The sequence below is a fragment of the Anabrus simplex genome, chromosome 1 (assembly GCF_040414725.1).
Source record: "Anabrus simplex isolate iqAnaSimp1 chromosome 1, ASM4041472v1, whole genome shotgun sequence".
Taxonomy (NCBI): Eukaryota; Metazoa; Arthropoda; class Insecta; order Orthoptera; family Tettigoniidae; genus Anabrus; species Anabrus simplex.
Window position 1 is genome coordinate 711,317,981 of NC_090265.1, and position 20,977 is coordinate 711,338,957.

Genomic DNA, 20,977 nt, shown 5'->3' on the forward strand with positions numbered 1-20,977 from the left:
CCCCACAAGAACGTCCTAACCAGTTTTGGTTGTACACTGTACAGAAAAAAACCCCTTTAAGTAGATGAAAAATCCTGCCTTGAAATGATTAATTTCCTAAAACAAGGAAAATGGAACAATTTCTATTTTGAATCAATATTTACTTCTAGGTAAAATTTACATGTCCTTCATATCTTCATTGGTTTAACTATTAGTGTCATGCTAAGAAACCAGAGGATGGAGCAAATCTAGGTTAACAAGTAAACACACCTTCATCAAATTTTTACATTTAATAGAGATAGTAGATACATATCAAGTGACTATTTGTACATCTTACAACATTTTACATGTCAATGAAATTGTTTAACATAAATTAAACGGCTAGTTACTGGATTTTCCCTGGGAACCTGTTCTCTTCAATTTGAGTGTTCCACTTCTCGATCCAGGCTATAGGGCAAATGGAATTAAACACTTTCTTAAAGTATTCACAGGGTTCATAGTCCTCTCCTTTCACAGCGTGGCAGCGGTGATAGTCAATAAAACTCTGGTAACAATACCTGAAACACATACAAAACAATTTTTACATTCCTTCTAGTCACGGGCAGTGTATCCTTAAAGAGTAGCATCACACAGAACTTATCTTCCTACATTCCGCTAGCTACATACAACATAAAATTAAATCTTGCATAAAAACAGGGAATATTTCAACCAAATTTGACAAATACACTTGCAACATTTGTTACATTCAGATTATTTTTCAAAATCCAAATTTGAAGAAAAATACCTTATTCCAAAGAATACTAAATGCCAAGGCAAGATGGCACTGAACATGTTAACCTGAGATTAAGTTTCTGATTGTCACTGAGGTCAGCCAAAGAATTTCACTTTCAACAAGATTAATGAACAGAAATAATCAAAGTAAATTTGGAATTTCTTGAAGAAAAAAAAAAAAGTGCCTCGACATTCACTAAAACATGACTTATTGCTTAAAAAATCTGCACAATGCTTGAATTAAAGAATTTTTAGTCCGAGAAGAAACTACATCAACACAGTCTTTTTTTTGAAAGATTGTTCTGAGCTAGGATCGTGTATGTAACGAAACTTACCGAGTCTGGTTCTGATTAGGGAAGCGTGGGTCAAACGGTGCCGTCTCTAGTTTTATATCCCCATTCTCCTTACTGTCAGCAGCAGACACGGCAGGCATAATAGAAGGCATCTTTAACAAAAAAGAAAGATAAAATAATGAGATCCTTCACACTGTCAATGAGAAACACCTGTTGTTATAAACACTTCATTTATATTCTTGTGAAGAGCACACAAGTGATTCACAATGTGGTTTTTGAAACTACACGCACTAGACAAGAACTGTTCACAGTAAAGATTATCATACAAAGGAGCAGAGATGTACGTTCATATTTCGTAAATTATGCAAAGGTTTTTGACAGATGTCAACACGAAAAGACTATCACCAAACTGCAGCAGAGTAGGCATAGATGACCAAGATACTAGAATTGTTACATATTTAATGGCATTCGACCGCACAAGTCAGAGTTGAAGGGCATGTGACAGAACAGGTCCCAGATTTGTACAGGTTGGTTGACCAAGTGACTAATGAAGATGGGTTGAGGCGAATTAATAACGAAAGACAGCTACTGTGCAAAATGCCAAGAGACGTGATAATACTCTTGGAGCATATCATGAGAAATGAAAGTATCAAATACAACAGGGGAAGCGGCCGGGTCGGGGATTTTAACCTTAATTGGTTAATTCCAATGGCCCGGGGGCTGGGTGTTTGTGCTGTCGCCAACATCGCTGCAACTCACACACCACACACAACACTATCCTCCACCACAATAACACGTAGTTACCTACACATGGCAGATGCCGCCCACCCTCATCGGAGGGTCTGCCTTACAAGGGCTGCACTCGGCTAGAAATAGCCACATGAAATTATTATTAACAGGGGAAGGTCTTCGGGAAGAAAATTTTGAGGATGCCGATGGATCTTCAGGTGATGTGTGGCCTCCAGAGAGACCTGGTGCAGAAGCCCATTGGCGACCTGCGTGTCTGAGTACGTGGTGGTCATGATTAACAGGAAGTAGCCAAACAGTTTCAGAAATAACAGAATTTTATAATAGATGTATTACTCCAGTGGATTGACAAACCTGTTAGGCTTAGGCGTGAGCACCTCATCTACTTCAGGTTCAGGTTTTAAAAGTTTTTTTTTTTTTCATTTACTTCCATCCAACTAGAACAGCTGAGTTTTGCTTGAAATTCCTTCCTGATGCAGCACTCTACTCGTACCAAATTCGGATAACACCCAGACCTAAGGGTATGTAATTGGCGGGAAGGAAAGTTGTATAAATGTTTCATATATCAACTCTTCACCTTCAGCCGGAGGTTTGCAATAGTCCATAAGCAGAATGGGCTTATTTTATGCTGGTGTTTAAATAACTTTTGACAAAGGACATTAAAAAGAGAAAACAAGAGAAAACTTGATTCTTGGTCTTTGGTTTGTTGAAACGTTTGACTATCAATCAAATCACTGGTAAAATTATCAGACCTTTGAAAGCTCGAGTTATGGTATTTCCCTACTGTGAATGGTTGTGGTTTAAGATCCCCAAATTTCATTTTCACACAAAAACTGTTTTAGTAATATTTAAAAATATTAGTGGACCCGCACTGCTCTGCAGCATTCTTTATGAAGAGGTCAGATAATTTGATAAGCCAGTCAAAGTCACATTGTTATGTCTGCCCTTTTCAATAGTGAAGCCGATTCCTGCTCGCCGTGCCCCTGCATAGGTAGTCGGAATTGAATTTCAGTTACCTAACTGAACGTCAGCATTCCCGAAACAATACAATTCATATAAGATGAGTAACATGTTTTCCAACAATCGGGAAGGGCTCGTATCAGAGCCAATCATTACAATTATTTCTGTAAACACAGAAGGATTATCAATGTGTAAAGAAGAGCTATTACACAACCTTTGTTACACCCACAAATGTGATTTATTATGTGTTCAGGAAACAGACAGGGACATTCATCAACGACGCCCTAAGATCCGAAAAATGAAATTAGTGGCCGAAAGACCTCACGGCCAGTACGGTAGTGCCATCTTTGCCAAACCAGATCTTTAGATTCTTGCGACTTACACCAGAGAACAAAATAACGTTGAAATAATTACTGTAGAAGTTAGCAACCTTGTCATTTCCTCTGTCTACAAACCTCCCAATGAGGTATTCTCATTTAATCCTCCTGTTAATTTCAGCAGTCTGAAACCATTTGTTATTGTTTGTGATTTCAATAGTCATAGCACTGATTGGGGCTATTCTCAAGATGATTCAAATGGAGATGCCGTACTAGAGTGGGCAGAACTGCATCGACTATCCCTGATCCATGATAATAAACTTCCTCCATCTTTTAATAGTGGTAGATGCAACGTGGATACAACCCTGATCTTATTTTTGTGAGCGAGAAGTTAGTTAATCAAAGCATAAAGTCAATTTGTACAGCGATTCCTCACCGCCCAATTATGTGTCCGTTGGTACCAGCAATCCGGCCACACACCGTGCACTTCAGGTGAAGGTACAATTTCAAGAAGGCTGACTGGCAAAAATTTACCACAATGCTTGATGAGAGGATTACAACAATTGATCCCGTTCCAGAGGCATATGAAGAGTTCTTGGAAGTCATCCAGTATTGCTCCAGAAAAGCTATTGCTAGAGGATGTAGGACCAGGTACATTCAAGGTCTTACCTCTGAAACATCCACTTTGCTGAAAGAATATCAAGACCTTTTCAAAAAAGCTCCTTTCTGTGACAAAACTATCCACAGCAGACAGCGTGTTATTTCCTCCATTTCAGAATCCAAACGTAACCAATGGGTTAAATTAATGGAAGAGCTGGAGATGGGAAGAAACAGTTACGTGTGGATATTACTTAAGGCACCTCAGTAATGATACAATTAAGACCTTAGAACATAGCAACGTTTCTACAAATCAAATAGCCAGTCAGCTCGTAGAGAGCGGCAAAATCAAATAAAGCTGGGAGAGGATCAAAACAAAAAGAAGAAAAGCCGACTAATCAAGAAAACAGCATTCTCTCTAACCGGTTTGCTATGGAAAATCTACATAGAGCGGTGAATAAATGCAAAAATGGTAAGGCAGCAGGCCTTGATGACATTTGTATTGAGCAACTCAAAAGATTTGGTCCTGTCAGTAAGCAATGGCTCTTGGACTTCTTCAACAACTGCATCAAATATTGCAAAATTCCTAAACTGTGGAGAAAAGCAAGAGTTATAGCAATACTCAAACCTGGTAAGAACGCAGGTGATCCGAAGAACTACGGACCAATTTCCTTGTTGTACCATTTATACAAAATCTTAGAAAGAATGATTCTGGACAGATTAACTGAAGTGATGGACCCATTACTCATACCAGAACAAGCTGGCTTTCGACAAGGGAAAAGTTGTACTTCCCAAATACTGCACCTCACACAATATATACAAGACGGCTATGAAAACAAGTCACTGGAGTAGTTTTTGTTGACTCGACATCAGCCTACGATACAGTTAATCACCATATACTGCTTCCTAAAGTGCACAGTATAACTAAGGACTATAAACTCACCCAAATGATTGAGTGCTTTCTACAGAACAGAAGGTTTGTTTTTTTAATTCCAAGGCCAGAGGAGTAGATGGAGGAACTTAAAGAATGGCCTTCCACAAGGGAGTGTGCTAGCACCTATACTTTTCAACATCTACACCAATGATCAGCCTCGCCCACAAGGGACAAAGAGCTTTATTTATGCAGACGATGTCGCTCTGGCAGCTCAAGAGGAAACGTTTGAACTAGCTGTAGAGAAGCTCTCTCCTATGCTCTACAAATTCTAAGGGGTTACTACCAAGAGAGCCAACTAAAACCAAACCCACCAAAAACACAAGTCTGTGCCTTCCACCTAAAGAATCGACAGACAGCAAGAAAATTGCAAGTTATTTGGGAAGGTAAAATATTAGAACACTGCTCCACTCCCAAATAACTAGGAGTAACTCTTGACCGAGCACTAACCTATAGAACACACTGCATGAATACCAAAAGGAAGGTGTTTGCAAGGAACAACAGTATCCGGAAATTATCGAGGGACGTATCCTCTCCTTTTAAGAACTTCAGCAATAGCTCTCTGTTATTCAGCAGCAAAATACGCCTGCCCTGTCATGTGTAGATCTAGTCATGCCAATCAAGTGGATGTCGCCTTAAATGAAACCTGCAGACTCATTACACGATGTTTGTGACTACACCACTTGATAAAGTTTATTGTCAAGCAGATATTTGCCGTGAGTGTGCATCCAGACTGGAGAAATCTAAAGCACGGAACCTGACGACCCATACTTTATATGGGTACCAACCAGCAACCCAACAGCTCAAATCAAGGAAAAGCTTTCTCCATACAACTGAAAGCCTCACTGAATCACCATCGAACTTCAGAGTTAATTCATAGCATTCCAGATCCAGTCACCTTGCAGGACGGACGACGCCTTCCAAAAGACTTCCTCCAGGCCACAAGGAAAGCTGGTCAATATGGAAGACGCTCAACAAGTTGCGTTCAGGAGTTGCAAGAACAAAGACTAACATGAGAAAGTAGGGTTTTGTTTGTGATTCTGCTCTATGTAAATGTGGTGAAGAACAGACAATGAGCCATCTTCTTGTTTGTAACTTGTGTCCACTACTTGCTCTCTCCAGAATGTGATCGACGCTACCAAGGAAGCATGTAAATTAGCCGCTTATTGGTCACACCACATTTAATTCATTTTGTATTTATGCAGGGCTTAAATCACATCGTTACCTGCCATCATCAGAAATGATTAATGATTATAGTACCAGATTTGTTATTGTCCTGTATAATTGTCAGTATAATGTACTGTATGTTTCTGACAAATAAATAAATAAATAAATAAATAAATAAATAAATAAATAAATAAATAAATAAATAAATAAATAAATAAATAAATAAATAAATATATATAGTTTTATGAATATTTAATACTGGTAATGTAGTTTTACAACACTTCTTTCCATACAATATTCTCTGTGCTTTGAACATTTGGCCGTACCTGGATCTTAACATTATCATACGATCCTGCCCGAGATAGCGCAACATACAATTGGCCTGGCTGAAAACTGGCTCGGGTAAATAACCATCCACGTTTTCAAGAGTTTGTCTCTGCACTTTATTAATGGTCATACAGAAGGCTAGTCTATATACATGAGCATTTACTGGAGGTCTGTATAAAGCTTGTGCATGGTCTGGCACATAATCAATATACAAGGGTCCACCAATGTATTGTCTACGATCCATTATTTGTTGCAAGTTGCAACAGCGTTCATGGACTGTCTATGGTCCAGTCTTTATTGAATACTATCCGTTGGCTGATAGCTGGTCTGTGTTGGTGAACTGGTATAATCTACGTCCTGGTTTCAAGGCTTATCTGTAAAGCCCAGATGTTGATGACCTAAAAATGTATTCAAATATGACAATAAATACGACTTAAAAAAAAAATGTTGCTGCTGTTTAAATTAACATTATATTGAAAATATGCTTTTAAAATCTAGAACATTCAATAATATTAAATAAGTAAATATATAATTTTTTTTATTAAATGAAATAGATTACATATATTTTAAAGTTTTCAAATAAAAACAATCTATTTTCTCGCCACATTGACATGTAACGGGAAAAAGACCGCTCAACATCGCAGGACATTACTGAGCCATATTTGAAATACGTCAAATCACCGAGCTCACCTTTCTGTCACTGTATACACATCTGTCTCTATACAGCTTACTCTCCTAATTCACATAAATATATATTTCTAAGAAAGATGTGACATTATTAAGGAACTTGGACTCTGGCAAATAAATTGAAATCCGTGTCACATAATTAAAGTTACAAAGGAACGTAGCTGATGTGCATCGCAACGCTGCCTGTTGGTGTAGCTAGATACTAAAGCCTCATCCACTTGGTGGCGCTCCTCGCGGCTGCCAGTCTGAACTACGACAATGAAACAAATAATTGAAGTGGACAAGAGACGAACAACCTTTGTAGTCTAGATCAAGATGGATGTGAAGTTTGATGCAAATTGGTGTTCATTGCAAAAAGGAATGTCTCGAAGAGTAAAATTTGACCCAGGATAGAAACCACTATTGGTTTCATGATTGAAGAAAAAAAATTCTTAAAAACTTTTAATCGGCGCTAGCCGCTGTTATTTAATTTTTCTGGTATTATTTATTTTTGAGCAAATCATTTGTCTTATGCCCATGTTGTAGCCTAGTATAATTTCAGTTCAAGTATTGATTTCTGAACCTCTAAGTATATAAACCTTTAATATGTTGTAAATCAAAATTGTAAGGCTGGTTCCTGTGGTCATCCAATCAGCAGATAAACTATACTTGTAATTCATAAATTATTCAATTTGGAATCCTTAAAAACTGCTAAAATTGAAAACCTTATTTCGGTAAACATCATTTCTAGTGAGATTTAAAACCTATATTATTATTCTAATTCTTGGATAAAGCTTTCCTTTAACGTATATTGTGATCGTCTTATTTCTGAGGTTAGACCTAAAGGTTTATAACATCCTCTCGACGCATTCTTTTTTAATGTAAACGAAACCTCAAAATTATTAGTGGCATGAGGCTAGTTTTCTGTACGCTATTTGCCTTGCCTATCGTTATGTCTTATTGCGGGGTTATGACCTTTATTTGATAATTTTTTTTGCCCTCTCTCTTGTTTTAAAAAATTTACTGTCTTCTATGTTACTGTTGGATGGTATGGTTGACTGATGACCATATAATTGATTCTGCAAGCTTGTCATTTAGATGTGGATCCTATTTGATGATCTTTTATGCTTGTCATTCTATTATTTATTGCCTGCTGATCTTGCATGTTTAACAGTAAATTTTATTTTTTTAAACTACCTTTCCAATTTACCATAGCCTGTTGTGATTTTGAGGTTCCGGATACAATACACTAACCCTTTTTGGGAATAGTAAGATGTTGTAGTCATATTTAAAATAGCATTGAGGTACCTCACCTTTGGATTATTATCTTGATTTGAAACTATTTCAACCTACTAATTATTCAATCTACAAATATTATTTTAATTACCAAGATATTAACTTACTCATTTTATTCATTTACCTTATTATGATCATTATTATCTGTAATTATGAACAGATTTATTAAATCCATTTGAGTTTAATGGTGTGGCTCATTTCAAAAGACCGGGCGAGTTGACCGTGCGGTTAGTGGCGCGCGGCTGTGAGCTTGCATCCGGGAGATAGTGGGTTCAAATCCCACTGTCAGCAGCCCTGATGATGGTTTTCTGTGGTTTCCCATTTTCACACCAGGCAAATGCTGGGGCTGTACCTTAATTAAGGCCACGGCCACTTCCTTCCAACTCCTAGGCCTTCCCTCTCCCATCGTCGCCATAAGAGCTATCTGTGTCAGTGCAACGTAAAGCCATTAGAAACAAACAAAAAGCATTTCATAAGACACGGAAAGGAATCTAAGTTAATACTAGATCCAGGCCTTTGAATAATTTACAATAAGGTATGAAACTCAACTCTAGCTCGATGTAACTGCATGTGTATTTTTAGATTATCACCAAAATGAGCACGTAATTAGGATTATAATACTGACCTAATGTAATGAAACATTGCTCCGTCAGGTCTAATAGTAGGCCTTTGTTCATTGTTTCCATGATGTCCAGATCGTTGCTAATACCATGAAAATTGTTTGTATTCTTGTATATGCTGGCCTCACAAACACCACACACAGAGTTCAAGCTTAAATTATATCAACAACTAGAGGTTTTATAATAGTTATACAAAGACTGTGATATTTTAAATACGAAGGAAAATTTATATACGATATTAATCTTATAACTGTGTAATGTGAGGGACTGTTTCACATAAAAACGTACAACTCATACCTTAACCAAAGAACAATGTTCTAGAAATTATGTATTCAACACGTCAGATGTTATTGAAGGACTGATGATAAATTTTATAAGGGACTCCTTGTACTTTTCTAGGCCAATTTTAGACATTTTTAACTATTAAACTTTTTTGACATACAAGATAATATTGTGTTTTAAGACGTATTTAACTTTCTAAAGATTAATTGGTCTTTGCTACTTGGTCAAATATATTTTAATGTGTATAAAAGTAAGAGACACTAAAGCCATTAACTTTTATACTTTATAATGATTATCCTTTATTTAAAATTGTGTTAAATACAAAAATTTCACTTTATTTTTTATTTAGTGGGTTAAAATACAGTATAATTTACGTTTATGGTTTGATATAATGATTACCTATGTTTATAAAGGTGTTAAAATTGGGAATATGGAAAAAGAAAATCCATTTTGGACAAGAAAATATTTATTTTTTACGAATAATCATCCACCCTTGTTTATGTTTAAAATATTTAATTTTAGTTTATTTTTAAAAGTGAATTAAGTTCACTTTTTGTTTAAATGCACGTTTATCATGAGAATTTTAGGCGTGCGACAGTCTTTGCCACTTGCTCTTTGGGATGAACATCTGCCTGACCCTGCTGTTTAGTCATAAACTCTCTTGCTCTCGGCAGTTATTCGGCTCACTTGCAGGTTAGCTGCCCAGTGAACTGCGAAGGTATAAACTACTTCAGGTTATAGTAATCGTAAAGTGGCGAACACGGATACCAGCAAAACACTTCAATGTATTGTGCAACTTACACTATTTTCAAGTATTATTCTGTCATGGTACTGTAATTCAGATCACCCTCATTATACTGTACTTTTTAGCCACTCGATTATAACAGTTTAATTTTACTGTTCATTTTTTAAAAACATATCTTTCATAACTCATATAAGTAGGGCCTGGATGTTTATGACATGTCATTTTGTTTCTTTATATTACTTCCATTGAAAATACAAGTTGAGCATTATTTTATGTGCGGTGACTAAAATTATGCAGTTTTCACGGGTCATATAAAGTCATGTTTTGGATCTTTAAACGTTTTTTGTAATTTTCCGGTAATTTTTCATATTATGTTCAAATTTCCCTGTGAATTTTTATGTTTTTATCATATTTTATCTTCTTATTCAATTTTTGCATACCTGCTTTGTCATCTCAAATATGGATTTCTAACATCTCCTAATTGTTGTCTGTAATTTCTAACATTATCTTTCATCACAGAACAAATATACTTACCAATGCTCATCTTCAGTCCAATATTTTTGAATGTGTTGTTCCATTCATTAAGTTTTTTCTGAACTTCAGCTTCTGTCTCTCCCCATAAAAGCACATCATCAGCAAATACCAGGGCATCTGGTTCACTGTCCATTTTCTTGATAGATTTGATGACCTTGTCCATTACTATTACGAACAGGAGTGGTGACAGCACTTCCTTGTTGGACACCTCTCTTTGTTTCAAACGAATTTAATCGTCCGTTGCCTATCTGGACAGAGCTGTAGCACTTCTGGTATAACATCTTGACTTTGTCAATTAAGTATTTTGGCACCTATGGTTCCCATATTTTGTTTCGAGGAACATTATCATATGCTTTTTCAATGTCCACAAATGCAATCGCAAGATTTCTTCCGTATTCCCAGTACTTTTCTGTCAGCATTTTTACTGCAAAGATAAGATCCACAGTACTTTGACCTTTCCTGAACCCGTGTTGTTCTTCCTCAAGCAAACGTTCCACTACTTTGACCTTTCCTAAACCTGTGATGATCTTCCTCAAGCAAAGGTTCAACTTGCTTCCTAAGTCTCATTTCTATGATCTTTTCCAGCAGCTTCAGTGAGTGTGACAATAGCGTGATGCCTCTGTAATTTCCACATTTCCGTCAGCTGCCCTTGTTGAACAGTGGGAGATCATGAAAGCCTGGGGACTTCCCATTTCACATGCTCATTAGCGCTATTTCTACCTCAAGCCATGTTAATGGGTATTTGTTGTTTTTGGCTTCATCTACACTACAGTCATCGGAGGTGGTGTTGCCCCCCATCTCCATTTAACAGCATGTTGAAGTACTTCATTTCATCCCTGATCCCTTCCTCTGTTTGTATTAAGCTACTATCTATTTCCAGTGCAAGGATGTTTATATATTCATTTCTTTTGCTGTTTATTATTTTGTACAGTAGTTTCCTACTTCCTTGACAGTCTACCTCTATCCTTGTAGTAATGTCTTCCCAGCACTTTTCCTTTTCTTCCTGGATCAGTCTTTCTACAGCCAGTTTCGTTTTCCGGTATTCCTATGCTAGATGTTCAATTTCTAATGCATTTCGTCTATCATCTGTTTTCTGTTTTTTTTTTTAAGTCTAATTTTCTTTTCAGTGTATTTCTATCTTTTACTGCTGTCTTCACTCTGTCATTCCACCAAGGTGTTCACGTCTCTTTTGGTGTGGCAGTTGTTTTTCCACAAATTTCCGTGGCTTCATTTACAAAGGTTTCTTTGAATAAGGACCATTCTACTTCTACTCCCCCTTTCTCAGTTTTGGGTAATTTAGCGGTTATCCTTGCTTCATAGTTTCCTTTCTTCTCCATATCCTTCAAGCCCAAAGGCTGGTTGGATCCTCATCAGGCCCACCATTAGCTGTCCTAGATGGCCTAGGTATCAATGAAGAGGCGTACTAGGGCAATGAGGAGTGAGGTAGTTTCCCGTTGCTTTCCTCAGGGTGTAATGTACTGTAGTTAAACATTTAAATTATCCGTGGATAACTATTCATGGAGGCGGATATTATTTTTTATTTATTTTTTATATCCGCGCAGGGCTCTACCTATGCCAAGCACTCTTGGCATCCATCATACAGCTTTTAGTACCAGGATTCTCTGAGGAAATGTTCAGCTTGCCTGGTTCAAGTCTTTCTATTTGACGACCTTGGGCCATCTGCGTATCTGGATGTGGGATGACGACGTACGGAGAGGGTGAAGCCCAGTGTCGGCATGTAACCTACTCCTGTCGAATAACACCAAGGAGTCAACCAAAAGCTTTTCATCCTCATCTGATAGACAAATTGCCATCAACAGCGTCGTATGCCCTCACTACATGAACAAAGCAGAGGTGTTTGGAATTTAATCCAGGCTTTAGGCACGCAATCTAGTGATAAATTGTATACCACGAACTCTCCTACCCTGCTGGCCTACATTCTGTTGAATATTTTTTTTTACCAACGGGACTCAAACCAGCTAACTACAGTGTCCGACCATTAAAGACATGACACAAATGATCATGGCTACCAGGCGAGCACACCCTCCTACGAGTATACAAACAAGGGCTTCCAGAATTGTGAATTACAAAGTGGGATAATAGGAAGGGATTCATTCCTTGAGCTGGATTCCTCTTGACACTTGTAATGTTAAAACCTAGAGCAGTTGTGAAACCAACTCTTCCCCATGTACAGGCTGAAAGGTATATCCTAGTTGCCTCTTCAGGTTAGACCCACAATTTATTACTAGCCACGACATGCGCAAACCAATCTCTCCCAGGATGTACCCGACTAGGTGGTAACATCTCAGCAATTGACATAGCTGCAAAATCATCCTCTGTGCCCATTGCAGTGAGTTTTGTGGGTGCAGGACAACAATGAACTTCTATAAAAGCATCTCCAGTTAGAGGAATTCTCACCATTACTCTAAAAAACAGATTACTATAAGCTTAAACCCTCACGTCACAGCCATTTAAAGAGCTTCCTACCCAGCGGGCGGATGAGATTTCAACTACGCGCGACAAATACATTGATTCAAGTGTTATCGTCAACTGGGTTTACTATGGTCACTTTTTTCAGTTATTTGTGAATATCTCTCACATTTTATGAGATATCCACATAAAAATGAAATATGATTTAGTATAGGGTTGGGTATCATCAACTTACTAAAATAAATTTTTCGAACATCAGGTAATTGTCTCACATCTGAAAATACAGTGACCGTAGTAACCCCATGGGGTGGGGACACTATGGTCATGTATTAAAATCACTCAAAAATTGTTTCTAAATATGAAGAAATTAGTAGAGGGTGACTATGGTCAAACAGAATAAGATTTTCCAAGCATATTAATGCAAGAAATCTTATATTTAACTATATTCTAAAGCTAAAAAAACTTACAATTGTGCCAAATATTAAAGAAAAATCTGCAAAATTTTATAATTTCTCCTTTTCATTTATAATTGTCTCATTTCAAGTTGAAGCCAGTAAACTTTACATAGAAGCTAAGTTTACTCCTTTCTTTAACTGGAGGCGATAGTATTTCAAGAATTTCATTCACAGTGATAAATGCAATGTCTGCTTCCTTTGGCATTCATGACATCATCTACACTGAAAGTCAAGTCAAGAGCTTAGGAAAAGTATCCTTCCGCATGTGAGCACGTCCCCTGTTCCCCCTTCCCGTCTCCGTTCTCCATCTCCGCCACAACCAGCTTATTATTAACGTCGTAAGTCGAGTACTTCATTCTCAAATAGTGAAGCATCAAAAGAAATCACTTCCTTTCACATAGCTGTACTTTGATTACGTACCATACCTATTTATTCCTTTATTTACCATGTAAAACCTACAGATTACTGACGAATACCGAGGCAAGAGAAGCAAGGTTTATTTTTATTTCATAAAGCAATTTGTGTGAGGCGCATAGGGACTTACAATGTAAGCATACGACTCCGCTCTCGTGCTACGACTGTCAGTGGCAGTTTCTCACAGTTCAACATTTCTCGCCATTTGGAAGGTAAAAACGAACTCATGATCCCTTCATGCCTTCATGACAACATTTCTGCAGGTAGAGGGTGGTTACAAATATAAAGTAAAGTACAAATTATTATTATTATTATCAGCAAATATGCCAAGGATCCAATTCCCATTCTGTGTTAAGGCCCTTCCTGTTTTATTTACGGCGAGTGCATAGTTCGAACTAAGCTGACACGTAGGCCTACTGACGAACAGCCAAATGAGCAAACGTTTTCTATCAGATAAATGTTGCATGCACCTTAGTTGAGTGACATTTTCTTTATCGCCTTGATTGCTTGTTTACATATTGAGACACTTCTTAAAACTAAATGTTCAGAGACTTTACAGAAACGTGTCATCGGAAAGACTCACGACATATAAACAGCCGCAGGAGAGTATACGGTGTAGTACCACAAGGAAACATAATAATTCCCTTTCGACCTCTCGCTGGAGACTTGGATTTTCTGTGAAGTTTAAATTCCACGCGAGCAACGTAAACACTGTACCGGTACACAGAAACGTCAGTCAGCTGCGCAGTTTTTTCACCAAGTCTTCCACAGTCTAATTCTAATCTCGTAGGCTACTGTAAACGTTTAAAACAATTTGTTTAGATTTCCTACTTATTTTTTCTCCACTTTTGTTAGTTTTAAAGTATTTCACAGGGGACTTAAGCGCCACAGCATCACACACGTTACAGCAGGCAGCCATTATGAATACTGGACAATGGACATGCTGTTGCAACCAGTACTGCCAACAGTTTTCTTGGATCCATCTTCTACGTCGCAAATATTATGCGAACTTATCAGCAATTGAAAGAACTCGAACAAAGTACACAGTGTAATAAGATATCAATCCCATATTAAATAATTATGTTGCTACATGCGCCACTGAGAACAATAACTATTCATAGCCATCTACGTATGAAATAGAAGAGTTGGAAACGAACCCGAATAACATACAACCTGTGATATATTTTCCATATTTATACAGGGCAAAAATTTTTAATTCGTCAAGTCTGTTCACCAGAATATCTAACCAAACTGAAGGAATCTCCTGACTTCAGGAACAAGCAACAAACCTAGGGAACTATTTGGCGCTGCGGAAGCCTTTTCACCGACCAGAAGTCGAACATCAAAGGGACCGCTAAGGACTTGAGTTGACTCTCAGTATAAGAAATGTAATTATCACTTCATCTTCTTGAGAAGTACCATAATCATCTATCACTTTACCTATGCAATGGAGTTTCGTTTTTTTGGGTACTAAACTCAACCATAACATAGTCTCCTGCTGTTGGTTTCCTGCAGCATTCATATTTTCTTCTTCTGCCATCATGCCTACTTCCATCTCTTGCCAAGTTTCATCACTTTCAGAGTTTGATGAATCTTCTCTTGTATGCCTTTTCTGCTTCTTTTTGGAGACTGGTACCGGTAGCACTGATGTTTCACCACTTGTTCCTGCTTGAAACTGACTTTGAAGATGTGGACAAGGTTCAATATCCTCCAAAGAGAGACTCTTTCCTGGCTCAACAAATAATCTCTTCTTTCTTGTGGGGCTATTTTTTTTCTTTGAATAGCACATTTCTTTCAAGAATCTTAAAACTGACTCAGCAATGTCACTAGCAACTGAAGAATCGTCAGTTTTGCCGCTAACACTGAAAAAGGAAAAAAACAAGAAAATATGAAACAAACAAGTGAATAATAAAATATAAATATGTTAATTGTATACAATATTTAACAAGAATAATCTAACATAACCTATAAGACAATTGCAATGAGTTGATATTCATGACCATAGTAACCCCAAAAAACAAGACAATTTCTTAAAGATAAAATTACATACATACCTTCAAAAGGAATAAACAAAGGTAAACAACACTTCCAGATGACATTTTGAAGTGATCACCTAGGAGCAAGAATGAACAGTTTAGCCAACTTTTGTTTGTAATTTAAAAAAAAAAAAACCCAACTGCTGGAATAAATTATAGTAAGAAAAACTCATTTCGGATTAGAATCACAAGTTTTCCCTTTCTGGAAAGAAAAAGCTATTAGTCCAGCCCGTGGACCGCCGCAATTTGTAATGTTACAAGTAAGTGGAATCAGTAAAATCCAACTTGGAGAGCATCTCAGAGGGGAGATGTGTTCATTGCGATGTCCAGGAACCCGTCATCCTTCCCCAAGAAGCACATTTACTTTTATAACCTAATTAAGATTATTACACGTCATTTTCATTTCTGAAGTAGCTACTTGTATTCCTACTGGCCAATGTAAAGTGGCACGTGATCTCCTTCCCGTCAAGAATGCTGATCATAATCCGTTACCAACAACAGCACAATAAAAGCGCAAGTAAACGCAACATGTGAAGAAAACCGTGTTTCATCAGAAAACTAGGGGCCTAGGGCCGCTTTGCGACTTCTAACCATGGCAAGAATCTTAATCATCCAGACCAATAGTATTCTCCACGGCAAGAATCGTAACCGTCCAGACCAATCGTCTTGTCTAGATCCCATCTTAACGATATACGAAACTGGGGGCCTAAGGCCGCTTCTAACCATCCAGACCAATGCTATTCTCCACGGCAAGAATCCTTACTGTCCAGACCAATCGTCTTGTCTAGACCCTATCCTAACCGTATACAAAACTAGGGGCCTAAGGCCGCTTCGCGGCTTCTAACCATCCAGACCAATGGTCTTGACCAAGGCAAGAATCCTATCCTTCCAGACCAAGGGTCTTCTCCACGGCAAGAATCCTAACCGTCCAGACCAACCGTCTTGTCCAGATCCTATCCTTATCCCAACCGTCCACGCGGCAAGAACGGGGAACAATTCGAAGCACAGTTCCTAAGTACAGAGGTTGCCGGCACTGAGCACTGCTGCAGAACATCCTTTGCGAGCGAGTAAACAAACGACAGTCGTTGCACGTCTGTGTGAATAGCGGTCCACAGGCTGAGCTAATAAGAAAAATGTGCCTAGATTGGAGAAGAGTTTAGAAATAAGATTTTAAAAATGAATAATATATAAATAAGCCTCAATAACATTTTTCCTCAGTTTTGCCCCTAGTCAGCCCTGGGACCATTGTCACCGAAGATGACGGTACTACAAGTATAAGAGTAGCCGGATATTCACGAAATTTGGAATTCCTTATGATAGAACTATGTACATGCAGATAATTACATAATTGTTTCACATTACCTTAGTAATTTAGTTTCGTGTTCGAAGCACTCTGAGACAGACACCCAAGTCACACTCCTGGCAGCATTACACCGACGTCTTCTTTTCGCCATGTTTTGAACACACGATACGTCTCTGAGGTTTGGATTTCTCACTCTTGAGTGCTAATTTACTGATGCCATGAATATTTCGTTCCCGGCCAAGCGAGTATTTTGTAAACAAAACTTCCACCAGCTGAACCCGATAACTGCTCAATGTTTGTCCCTGTGGCTTGTCTAAATATTTCTGAATATTATTAGAGAATTTAGGAATCCGAATTCACTGTTGAAAACTTCCCTGTGACCTGTATAATTATCCAGTCTCCCACACAAAATTTCTAAGTAGACCTACTGGTTCCTCCTCATCACTCATTTACCATCACATCCGCCACAACCACATCATCTATTTCATTATCACTGCTACTCGTACTGCCACTACTACTTCGGACTAAACTTTCATCTCAATTATACAATATTTCAAGCACGCTACTGTCAATCAAACCATGCCCGGAGCTAGCCATTGAGCGCGGCGCGTCACACGGACTGATGAAGCTGCAGCGAGACCGAAAGCAGCAGGGCGAAACTAAATGAGGGGAATAACATTTATGACGAAACAAACCAACTCGATACATATTTCAGATAAAAGGTCGAGACATCGTCTTTCAAACGAGATATATATCATGAACAACTCGTATCTTATGACAAAGCAGCACTAACTCATGCCTACTCAGAGCGCTCATGGAGAGTTACGAAAATATTACAAGCCAAGAAATAAAAACAAATATAATAAATAAACCGCACTCTCAATGTAAAAATAGAGCAAAGAACATCACGCAAAAAGACAAACTTCTCAGATCATCATTTCTTTATTCTGTGGGAAAGAATGAAGCAAACAGACTAAAAAAAGCAGAGATTAGTGCTCAGACTTACTTGACAAATGTTTATCCTTGCAAAAACAACTACATTTTAACTATCTTCAATTCTTATTTACAACACTGACAAACCCGAAAATGGTCTTGGAAACAAAACAACTTGCATATCCGTAACTCCCAAACTCTTTGCGCTATAGCCGTAAATGTGAAACCATGTATGAGTTTATACCACGTATAGAGGTCGGCGGCTACAGAAGAAAAAAGGGTCTATACCACGTGTAGAGGTTGGCGCTGAGGGGTTGATTCATACCTCTGCTGTTAGACTACCTGGACACAAGACGTCACTTAAGCAGCAGTTACATGGGGTTCTATACCTAATAGGATTGGTTTAATATATAATTAGCACTGTAAAAGTATGCTCAGTATAGAAGGCTGCAGAGTTATGTCACTCTCTGGGGCTGTACTACGATGTCAGATAAACAGTCAGATACGTCGGCTGCAGTTTTGCAAACTAGAAGTTAAATATTATCTTGCATACTGCCAACAGATTTTAACGACGTTATTGTTAAGCAGAAGATTTAGAAACATTTTTATTTCATTGGTAATAAGGTTACTGAAAATACAGTGAAATTTAGCACGGTGGTATGTGTGTTCCTGGTGTTTTCATTTGTTTAGCGCTATTCCTTTTGAAATTGCATTATTAGAGTCCAATATCAGACACTTATTAAGCTACAATGTGGAAGTACAGGTATAAAACAGAATTAGGACTAAAATCTACACACTGGTACAAATAAATGTTAAAATTAATTACCTTTATATAACGAAACTCAGAAATTGTTATACAAAATAGGAAGACTGAAAATGAAACCCGGACGCAAAAATTAAGATTCAGGTTATGCATCTTACCAAATAATTCATTTTGTTTTTGTTCTAATACTATGTACGAGGATGCGCGTTACGGCGAAAGTAAAGTTTATATTCGTAATTAATATGCCACTGTATGTTGCATAGGATCATTCATTTTATTATTAATTCAATTTATTGTTGCTAATGTACTGAGTAGCTAGTTTCTTTTCTCCAAAACGATGTTAGAATATTGACTGGCAAGCATTTATCTCACGTTAGTGAGAATACTTAGTAGCAAGTTGTTATGAAGTCAAAGAAATATAACTAATGTCCTCATTCGACGGACGAATCACCATTAACGTCGTATATCTTTACTCCAAATGTGCATCGTGGATAGATTTGGAATAGAACCCAAGCTTTTGACACGCACTCTAATTTATTTATTTATTGCACACTACAGGACTTAGTGTCCCAATTACAGTGGCAACTACGACAGATAAGCTACAATTAACATGGTGAAACTTATATCTAAACTATATTCTACAATTTTATCTAATCTCCTATACTATTGATATATACGGTAATATGAAAGTATTTTTCTAAAGACTAAAGAGGCTTATGTTAATGCGGTGGAACAACACACGACAAAGTAAAATGATAGAATAAATAAAGCAATACATTATATTGCATAATATTGATATAAAATATGAAAGTATTTTTCTAAAGACTAAAGAAGCCTTATATTAATGCGGTAGAACAACACACGACAAAATAAAATGATAAAATAAATGAAGCAATGCATGATATTGCATAATATTGATATAAAATATGAAAGTATTTTTCTAAAGACTAAAGAAACCTTATATTAATGCGGTGGAACAACACACGACAAAGTAAAATGATAGAATAAATAAAGCAATACATTATATTGCATAATATTATAGAACTTCATCTTACAATTTCCCCTATTTTTAGGACTTCATATAATTGCGCGATGAAGTTCAGTTACAAACTCACTCAATGGCAAACTGAAGTCAAGGCCATTATTTTTCTGAATGGCACTGTTGAAGATACTGCAGAGTCTGTTTACCGGCGAGTTATCATGGGCACACGACCTGGATTTTACATTTAAAAATGTTATGTTATTTCTGGAATTGAAGCGAGGTACATGGAAATTTAGGAGAGAAAGTAATTCAGGATTATCAACAGCATAGTTTACAACTTTAAAAAGAAATTTTACTGCATCCTTCCGTCTGCGAATTTCTAAACTCTCCACTCCGAAATTTAAAAGGATATCACTATAGGGTACCATACGGGGATAGCAGCCAGTTTTTTATATTGTAAGTATTTTAAAAATCTTTTTGTAATTTTTCAATCTGATAAACATATGTTTGACACCTAGGGCTCCAAACAATGCTGGCATATTCTATTTTTGGTCTTACTATGGTATTGAACAGACGAATGCAAGTTTGTGTGTTTTTGAAGGGTTTTATATTCCTGATAATGAATCCTAGGGTCTTGTACGACTCAGCTACCATTTTCAGTATATGCGAATTGAATGTAAGCTCGTGGTCGAATAAAACTCCGAGGTCTTTCATCTCTCAAACTGATCGCAAATCACTGTCACCTAGTTTGTAAGTGTAGTGGACGGGAGTTTTCCTTCTGGTGAACGACATCGATACGCATTTTTCTACATTTAAGTACAGTTTATTTTCAGTCGCCCACTCCAATACACTTTTCAAGTCTAGCTGAAGCTGTTCACAGTCGTTTATGTTTTCAATGGCTTTGAACACTTTGAAATCGTCTGCGTATAGCAGACAGCTGGAATATTTCACTTGTTCAGGCAAGTCATTGATGAATGCGAGAAAAACCAAAGGGCCTAAATTTGACCCCTGAATTATTCCTGAATTTACAGGGTATTCCCGAGAAGAATGTCTCTGGAAAGAAACGAACGGCTTCCTATCACCCAGATAGGAACTGAAAAAATGCAAGAGCTGTTTCGAGAAACCGAACAGGTTTAACTTAGTAGAGCATAGTGATTAATTTTATCGAATGCTTTTGCGAAATCTGTAAATACTACGTCCATTTGTCCGCCCGTGTCAAGTTCTGTGGACACTCGCTGAGTGAAGTTAACCAAGTTTGTGACTGTGGAACGTCGTGAAAGGAAACCATGTTGTTTGTCTGATATAAGAGGTCTTAAATATGTTGATTAGGAAATGTGTATTATCACCTCTTGTACACTAGCGACTAACATTTAGAAGGTAAAAAAATGTTGGACTATTGAGACTCGAATCCATAAACAACTGCGTGGCA

At 37.4% G+C, this 20,977-nt stretch overlaps 1 protein-coding gene across 6 annotated transcripts in view; it reads right to left on the reverse strand.

The window, feature by feature from the left end:
• Window positions 1-254: 254 nt before the first annotated feature.
• The window catches only part of LOC136857379 (cytochrome c oxidase subunit 6B2), a 33,076-nt gene continuing 12,353 nt past the window's right edge, over window positions 255-20,977 (reverse strand). For 3 of the 6 annotated variants that reach the window (XM_067136010.2, XM_067136011.2, XM_067136013.2), the window contains exons 2-3: window positions 1,086-1,195; window positions 255-536 (exon numbers count right to left, since the gene is read on the reverse strand). In XM_067136010.2, coding sequence (XP_066992111.1) covers window positions 365-536; window positions 1,086-1,195 — 282 coding nt within the window. In that variant the 3' untranslated portion in view covers window positions 255-364. Of the gene's footprint in view, window positions 537-1,085; window positions 1,196-8,175; window positions 8,242-20,977 lie in introns of those variants that run through there. The other 3 variants (XM_068225169.1, XM_068225168.1, XM_067136009.2) reach the window with 2 other exon arrangements.